Source organism: Leucopleurus acutus, assembly GCF_964270905.1.
Source record: "Leucopleurus acutus genome assembly, chromosome: 2".
Classification (NCBI taxonomy): Eukaryota; Metazoa; Chordata; class Mammalia; order Artiodactyla; family Delphinidae; genus Leucopleurus; species Leucopleurus acutus.
This window is the reverse complement of record NC_139143.1, coordinates 97,797,268-97,806,604: the sequence shown is the minus strand read 5'-3', so window position 1 is coordinate 97,806,604 and position 9,337 is coordinate 97,797,268. Positions and strand designations below refer to the sequence as shown.

The 9,337-nt window shown below is 37.2% G+C and overlaps 1 protein-coding gene across 1 annotated transcript in view; it reads right to left on the bottom strand.

Annotated features, from left to right (window-relative positions):
• Window positions 1-1,804: 1,804 nt before the first annotated feature.
• Window positions 1,805-9,337, bottom strand: part of WDR47 (WD repeat domain 47) — a 56,946-nt gene continuing 49,413 nt past the window's right edge. The window contains exons 12-15 of the mRNA XM_082834047.1: window positions 8,662-8,832; window positions 7,848-7,979; window positions 4,809-5,027; window positions 1,805-3,107 (exon numbers count right to left, since the gene is read on the bottom strand). Coding sequence (XP_082690173.1) covers window positions 2,965-3,107; window positions 4,809-5,027; window positions 7,848-7,979; window positions 8,662-8,832 — 665 coding nt within the window. The 3' untranslated portion in view covers window positions 1,805-2,964. The remainder of the gene's footprint in view (window positions 3,108-4,808; window positions 5,028-7,847; window positions 7,980-8,661; window positions 8,833-9,337) is intronic.

Below are 9,337 nucleotides of genomic sequence, written 5' to 3'. Positions count from 1 at the left end.
TTTTTGTGATTGGCTTATTTCACTTAACATAATATCCTCAAGGATCATCCATGTTGTAACATATATCAAAATTTCCTTCCTTTTTAAAGGCTGAATAATATTCCATTGTATTGTATACCACAGTTTATCCATTTACCTGTTGGACTCCAGTTTCTTGCACATTTTGGCTCTTGTGAGTAATGCTGCTATGAACATCAGTGTACAATATCTTTTTGCGACACTGATTTCAATTCTTTTGAGCATATATACCTAGAAGTGGGATTGCTGGATCAAACGGTAATTCTATTTTTAGCTTTTTGAGGGACCACCATACTGTCTTCCAGAGTGGCTGCACCATTTTTTATTCCCACCAACAATGCACAAGAGTTCCAATTTCTCCACATGCATGCCAACACTTAGTTCTTTTGATAGCGGCCATCCTATTGGGTGTGCAGTGGTTTTCCACTGCATTTCCCTAATGATTAATGACATTAAGTATCTTTTCATGTGCTTATTGGCCATTTGTCTATCTTCTTTGGAGAAATGTCTATTCAAGTCCTTTGCCCATTTTTTAATCAGACTTTTTTTTTTTGGTGGTTGTTGAGCTGTAGGAGTTCTTTATATATTCTGGATATTAATCCTTTATCAGACATGATTTGCATGTATTTTCTCTGATTTCATGGGTTGCCCTTTCACTATTATGTCCTTTGGCTTATCACAATTTTTTAAAAAATAATTAAACATTAAAAAAATGAAACTTGGGTAATTCCCAGGCTGTCCAGTGGTTAGGACTTGGCATTTTCACTGCCGTGGCCTGGGTTCCATCCTTGGTCAGGGAACTAAGATCCTGAAAGCTGAGCAGCATGGCCAAAAAAATTAAAAATAAATTTTTTTTTAAAAGTGAAATTTGAATCAGACCTCTGAAGCTTCTGCCAGGGAGAAGTCAGGAACTTCTACACCACCCTCCCATCCCCAGTCTCCTTCCCTGAACCCCCAACAGAGGATTCAGAGACTATAGATACTTCAGTTCTCGTTATTTTCTCTTTCAAATGAACCTCCAAGAATCTATTCACCTCCATGCAGAAGACAGTGTGGAGGCACAGGAAAAAGGACATATGTAACCAGACAGTTACTGAAATAAGTAAGATAATTTCTAGCGCTTATATCTAATGCACTGCAAAGTACAAACACCCAACATATGGGAGGATCTTAAAGTTTTCTCCTTGACAGTGATGGAGGTAGAATACATAATTTCATGAACACTTTTTACCATGAAGTTGATCTGGTCTACATCAAGAAATTGCCTTTTTCTAGTTTTAACTTAACACTAATGGCCTGCTATAATATCTAAAATGTGTAAAACTAAGTATGAAAGTAAACTAAAGGAGACTGTGGCCTGATTTTAGCAGAATTCCCTTCTGCATGCCTGAGAGGTAGGAAAATTGTACTGCTGAATATCCACAAGCTAATCATATTTTATTTCTAAAGTACTCAATTCAATGTATTTGTAGTCAAAATTAGAATTTATATATTTTGCTCAGCTTTTATTAATTAACTTTTACAATATGTTCAGTATATATAGTCCTCTAGATAGTGAATAAAAGAGAAGACACACAAAAGTAAGACAGTTGCGAAGGATTGAAAAGTAAGTTACTATGAGAAATTTAAAAAGAAACTTGTGATTGTGGGGTTCATCCACTGGACCACACTACTGCCAAGTAAACTGGAAAAAACAACACTCTATAAACTGAAAACCACAGACACTGAGGAACAGGAATAATTTAAGGTGTCAAGAGGTCTTTATTGAAATAATAGCACAGTTACACTTCTAATACCCTTTCCACTTGTATACAATAGATTAAAAATGCTTGCTACATACAGTGCACAGACAGTTCAATAATTAGAATCAACTCAACTGCATTTGAAATAAATAAAATAGGCTATTTAATAATTTAAAGTAAAATTACTGTACAATATGAAAATAAAGATACATAAATGTTAGGATCTACAATACCATAGAAATAAAATCATTATTCTGCATTACACAAAACAGTGCAAGAAAAGAATCCAAATAAGCTTTTGGAGTGCAAAGTTTAAATTTTCCATTTTAAATTATCATGCAGACATAGCATTTCAAGCCATGCTATAGTCTATGGCAAATTTTTTAATTTTGAAAAGGAAAAATGCTAGCCAGTAAATTTACTGTACCATCAAGTGTTGCATCACATAACACTGCTGCTCTGCCTACAGTACAGTTTAGAAGGGAGGTATCTTGTTGCACCCAAAAAAATTGAAATTAACAAGTTTATGAAGCAAACACATTTACCTTTTAAGCCTGAAACAAAATAATGTGACAAAAGAGTAATTCTATCCCTGGGTTTAAGAAAAAAGAAAAGGCCTATACCACATAATGAACTAAGAAGCAGTTTTCCACCCATTTTTAAACTCCATAGTGATCCTTAGTTAAAACAACAATGTAACTCTGGGGAGTAATTCTGATCTCTAGCTGACAAGTGATACAATATCATGGGATTGTGAGAAAAGCAAAAGTAATTTCTGAATATCTATGTTTAATCTGTGTAGAACTTGGTTGCATTACATGTAATAATATGCTTATAGTTCAGTTTCAATGTGTATATAAAACTGTCATTTAGGCGAAGACCAAGGAATGCATTTAATACTAAACTGTAAACACATCGGCCACCTTGACTTAGAGTGCACACTGACAACCTAAGAGCTCTTCCGCAGACTTTGGCAACAAGACTACATACAGCAGGTCACAGCAGCACGAGCTCACATGGAAGACTGAAAGCACTGCAGAATAACACCACCCAACAGCTCCTATCACAGGGATACGTGGTAATAAGGGGCCTCCTTGTGCTAAGCCACCTTCCAGGTCAGTCCATGTTCTTCAAATTTGTAATGTTCACAACTCAGTAGTCTTAAGTCTGTGCCCTCACTGCATAGACTGACATTGGCTGTACTCTATCCACTGTATGTCCAGAGGGTTACAGTTCTGTCTGCAGAGGACGACAGGAAGGAAAGATCCTGGGTGTGCCACCTGCACTGAATGACTTTGTCCTTGTGTTCCCCCACCACCATGATAGGAAGCTGTTTAGTGAGGTCTCCTAAATTAAAGAAAAGAGATTTGACTTACAGTACAAAATATGTATAGATTTCATAGACTTCCTATTACTTTAAGACATTACAGTATATAAAAGCCTAATACATTAATATAGTACATTGAAAAGTTTAAACAGTTTAAATTACTGAAGACCTAATTATGTGAGCAGTATTTGGTAACATATACACAGCAACATGACACGGCTGCCACTCTCTCCTTGAAACTCTCTCCCCTTGATATCCCCCTGACTTCAGTGCCACTACACCTCGGCCTTCTTTGATGTTTGTCCTCTTCTTCCCGAGTTAAAGTTTGGTGAATCCCAATAGTCAGCCTTCAAATTTCTTGTTCCCTTTATACCTCATCTCCTATGAAATTTCACCTAGTACCATACTACCGCAGCCATTTATATACTTAAGATTCATGCGCATTTCATCTCCAACCTTGACTTCTCACCTGAGCTCGACTAGTAGACAAACAACTATTTGACATTTCACTTGACTGCCTTGACAGTCAACTTAAGTATAACTTGTTTGAAACAAACTCTTGATTTTCTTGCCTAAACCTGTTCCTCTCCCTACCTGTCTTCCTCATCTCAATGGTACCATCTGCTTGCTCACGCCAAAAACCTAGGAATCAGCACTGATTCCTTTTTCCCTCACTCCCCAAACTTAACAGAAACAAACTAAAATACATCGGTAATTCAGTCACTTCTTACTACCTCTGCCTTTACAACCCTAGTCCAAGCCACCATCATCTTCCACCTGAATTGGTCCAATTGCCTCCTCGCAGATATTTATACTTTCACACTCTCCCTATAATTCAAAATTATTTTTTAAATTTACAGACCATATCACTCCCTATTTTAAATCTTCCGAAGGATTCCTATTATGCTTTTTTAAATGCCTACAAAACCCTGCCTCTGATTTATTCTCCTGCCTCTCTCTCCCTCGGTTCATGAAGTTCCAGCCAGACTAGTTTCTTGCAGTGTCATGAGCAAGCCAAATCCATGCCTGACTCAGCACCTTGACCGTGCTATGGTCTGTTCCTAGGGTCCTGGCACAGCTTGTTCTTCTCACCAGGTCTCTGTGCAAATGGCACCTCCCTGGTGAGACCTGCTCTAGCCTGTCCAGCACAGTCTTCCCCTAGCCACCCTGTCACTCTCTCCTGCCTTGCTAATCGTTTAACAGCACTTGCCAATACCTAAAATTACACTGTTTACTGGTTTGGTTTTTACTGACCTCTAAAATATAAGCTCCATCAGGAAGAAAGTTACCTGTCTCATTCATCTCTCTGTCTGTCCCTAGTTGGTACACAGTAAATATTTGCTTAATGTATGTTTAAAAACAAAACTAGATACTGAAGATATAATTATACAGATTATACACTACGTTATTTTAAAGTAGCAGCAGGAGTATTGATACATAAATGTATATTTTAACATCTACCATCACTGAACTCAAAATGACTCAGTATAAAAAATGTTCTTTTAAATATTTTAAAAACTATTTAACAATAAGACTATTCACTCAATTTAATAATTTGTTACAATTCTTCTCAATACATTTACCAAGTAATTTGCTCAGCAGAAGCTATAAAACTAAAAGTTGAAAATGTTGTATAGTCAATCACACTAGATTAACATAAAAGAAAGATTCCAAATAGAATAGGAAAGACTAAAAAAAGGAAAGAGGTCAATTTCCATCACCTTGTAGGTCTGTCACCTTTATTTTCATATCATAGGATCCTGTTAGCAAGTAGTGAGCTCCAGGAGAGAATCGAACAGAGCGAACATCACTGGAATGAGGGTGGTAACTTTGTACCATTCTTCCTCCTCTTATGTCATATAACATGCAGCTGGAATCTTCTTGTCCTGTGGCTAAGAGACGGCCACTGGGATCTACAGCTACAGATGCCACTGCACTGCCTGTATAGCAGGAGGAATGGAAGGTTCGATATGCAAAAATCAATATAGCTAAACTACAACAGCTACTTATGTTCACTGAACCATACACTAAAGATTTAATGTAGCTTATCAATACTGTTCAGTTATGGAAAAATCCAAACTGTCAACCAATAAATACTTGCATCCTTTTTTTAGAGGATATATGAAGCAAGATTCTGTGAAAAATGAGAAAGCTCCTTTTCTTTTGTCCTTTGGGAGAACCCCCTGGAGCAGCATTACCTATAGTGCAATAGATGAGCCACTTTTCCTAATGCAGTGTTTTCACTACTGGGTAAGTGTCCAGAAATTCTTCCATACCCAGCTCAGAGTCTAGTTGGGGGAACAAAAGATTAAATAACAAAATATGTTTTAGGACACAGTGTGGGAAATATCTCTAAGCAACACATGATTAACCGCCAACAGGAACTGAACAAAAACTAAGCTCTGAGTCTACAGGTTGGACCCTTGACTCTAGGCCACGGAATAATGCCTCCATGGGGGTGCAAACTGGTTCTCAGAGGACAAAAAAATCCTAAATATTAACAATGGTTTGTAACCCTTCGAAGTTCAGCCCTACCAAACCAAAATCTCATTCCTTAGTATTTAATTTCTTTTGTTAGGAAAAAATTTAATTTTGTTTTTCTCCTTAAGGAAAGCAATAATGAAAATAAGGTTGAGAGCACTACTCTAGACCAAAGTGGCCTGCGAAAACTTAACAGAAAAAAGGGACATAAGTTAGATCTTGAAGAATAGTAAACAGTATAAATAAGAGAGAATGTGTTTACATGTATTACACATATATGTAATTAGAAATAATCTTTGCTTGAATTTTTGATAGAGAAAAGAAGAGTCTATCAGGAGGAATTACATGAGAAAATGTTTAAAGGAAAGGAATAAAAATGTTGAAGGATAGGTAGCTTAGTTTGACTGCAGTTTCTTGCTTTCACAAGTTAACATAAAAGGTAGCCTGTAGCTGAGACCTAAGAGCAGGTTAGGACCAGACCGTCAAGCATCTTGAAAGCCAAACTGCAGAGTGTGAGCTTGTTCCTATACACAGCCCAACATCACTGCAGGTTTCTAAGCAAGAGATTTTACATGATCCAAGGAGTGCTCTGGGAAGATTAATCTATGTGAAAATGTGTATCAAATTAAAATGGACAGACTACAGAAGGGAAACCACTGGACGACAAGATAGAACAGTAGAATAATGAGAGAATAAGGGCCTGAATGATGACATGTAGACAGATTTCAGGAAAAAATTGAATAAAGAATCAACAGTCTTGTCAACTAACTGCGTGGATGGGGGCAAAAAAAAGAAGTGAAAAATGAGCCCCAGATTTCAAATCTATGTGCACAAGGAAGTAAGAGAACCATTATCAAACACAGAGAAAATGGGAATAAGAGCGGATTTCCAGGGGAAATATAATGAGCTTAGCTTTACAAGTGCAAAGTTTATGGTGCCAACAGAATTCTAGGTTCATTTATTCAACAAAGTTATTAGATCACTACTCCCTTGGGCCAGGCACTATGGTAGATGTTAAATCTACTCTGAGAAATAAAACAGATATGACTGCTGCCTTTGTGAAACTTAAAATCTACTGAAGGAGACCAGCAATAAACACACAAATATATAACTTTAAATAGTGATGAGAAGTATAAAGGAGAAAAACAAGTTCGAAGATAGAAAATAATGGTAAGGTCCCAATTAAGGCAAAGAAGACCTTTCTGGCAACGTGCTAGTAAAGCTAAGACCAAACATGAGAGGACCTGACCATGAGCAGACAAGTGGAAGAACATATCTGGTTTGATTCAAAGTATAGAAGATCCATGAAAGTTGAGAGAATAGCTAAAGCATTACAGAAAAAACAAAAAAATTAAGAATGTAAGACAGATCTTTTCACTTGGAATAGCACCACAGAACTGCTATTAAAAACTACAAAGGCAGGGCTTCCCTGGTGGGGCAGTGGTTGAGAGTCCGCCTGCCGATGCAGGGGACACGGGTTCGTGCCCCGGTCCGGGAAGATCCCACATGCCGCAGAGCGGCTGGGCCCGTGAGCCATGGCCGCTAAGCCTGCGTGTCCAGAGCTGTGCTCCGCAACGGGAGAGGCCACAACAGTGAGAGGCCCGCATACCTCAAAAAAAAAGAAAAAACACTACAAAGACCGAAAAGGGACTCTAAAATGAAGACAATGGCAGAATACTGTCGCTTTTAGATACCAGTATTTTAAAAGGTGATATAACACAAAGAGCAGTAACCTCAGTTTACACAGAACAATCCATGTTAAATTAAAAAAGCAAGGTACATGTCATATGCTACCATTTGTGCCTGTGTATATGTGTGTTTAAAGGAGAAGGGAGATTATGATATACAAACTTTTTGCTTATATACTTACAGAATATTCCTAGAAGAATAAATAAGAAACTGGTCCCTTAGGGAAAGACACCAAGAAACAGGAGTGGGAAGAAAATGTTTTACACCCTTTTGCTCAATTTTTGTCATGTGTATGCAATTAAAACATGTTTTTAAAAGGTCTGAGTTCTAAAACGACCCTGCTAACAGAATAATTAGGGCATGATACTTAATCTCCTCGGGCCTTGGTTTCCTTAGCTGAATATTATTTTTACAAATAAACTAACAGAGGAAAGCATTTTGTAAGAATTTAAGGTAATCAATAAAATGCCAAGTAGTTAGTTTCTATGGTTCCTATTTTTTTTTAACATGTTTTGCAGGGGAGAAGAAGTGAGTGCAATCTATAAAGTTTCTTTCTCATATAAATTTATTTAAATTCCAAAAAAACCTACCAGTTCCATGGAATGTTGTGCCAACAACGCGAACACAGCTTGGTACACGGAGATCCCAGAACCTAACAGTCTTATCTTGGGAACCAGATGCAATCATCCAGCCACTCCAAGTGTAAAGCGCTAAAATATGCCCTAAAAGATCATATAATCAGTTATTACCATGGAACAGTATTTTTCTAAAACACATTCAAAGCTAAGTACTCCTTACTGTTGAGCACATCTAATCTAGTTAATCAAATATACTGTGTGGCAGGGATTTTCCATATATATCAAATATACTGGCAATTTTCAAAAAATTAAATTCAGTAAAAGGCACATCAAAACCATGCTGTATAAACTTAACCTTTTTTGGTGAGTCAAATATTTCAGGACATCATAATTAGTACTGAAAAAAATATTATCATTTGAAATTAGGGCAAATTTTCCAAAGAGGAAGCACAGGATTGTGGGATTAGATCACCAGCTTTGGAAGGGACAGACCTGTTCTGCCATGTTTGGCAGTAAGATAATGAGCAGGTCATTTTGCCTTTTCAAGTTTTGCCTTTTCCATGTGTAAGATGGAGATAGAACTTCTGGCCTTATAAGGTTGTTGTGAGGATTAAATTAAAGAATTATGTGTATAAGTAAAGGAAAATGTTAGCTATCATTACTGTGTTGTTATCCAAAGTTCACAATTTAGATTTTTGAAATAAAAATTTCCTGTCCTAAAGAAATCCCTTTTGATGCAATATACCCCCATTAATGAAAATGCGTAGGGGGAAAAAGCATGGGATGAACAAAAAGAAGAGTAGCATCTGAGACTGATATCACATACCGGTATGCCCACTCAGAGCATGGAGGCCCTGTCCTCTTTGACAATCGGTTGTATAAATGTTACAATCCCCTGCTCCAGCACTTATCAAAATAGCTCCACCACTTTCTGGGCCTTCCATAAATGCCAAGTCTCTAATTGTCCCATCATGCATACTAAATTCCAGATCCGGTCCTGAAACAGCAATAAGAATTTTAAAAAAAGACGCTGCTCAACTTACTGTGATAATTTGAGATTGCTAAAATGCCTCCAAACTGACCAAGAGTAGTAGAACGGTAGAATGGTATGGTTTATATTTTCATTTTGGAATTGATATAATAATCAATTTCACTTTACTGAGTAAAAAAAGTCAAGAAATCAAAATACCGACTAGGTTATCATCATCACTAAAACAGAGCTTTATGCAGAGTTACCTTCTTGGCTTTTATCCCAAAGAAAATAAAGAAAAAACAGATACTCTCTGGAAAATATTCACTAATACAATTCTGGAAGTTATATAAAAGTTATTTTTCTGATGACAATAATTTTCTGAGGATTAGATACCACCTGGCCACCTTGTAAGAACTGATTAAAAAAGAATAATGCCGGGCTTCCCTGGTGGCGCAGTGGTTGAGAGTCCGCCTACCAATGCAGGGGACACGGGTTCATGCCCCGGTGCGGGAGGATCCCACATGCCACG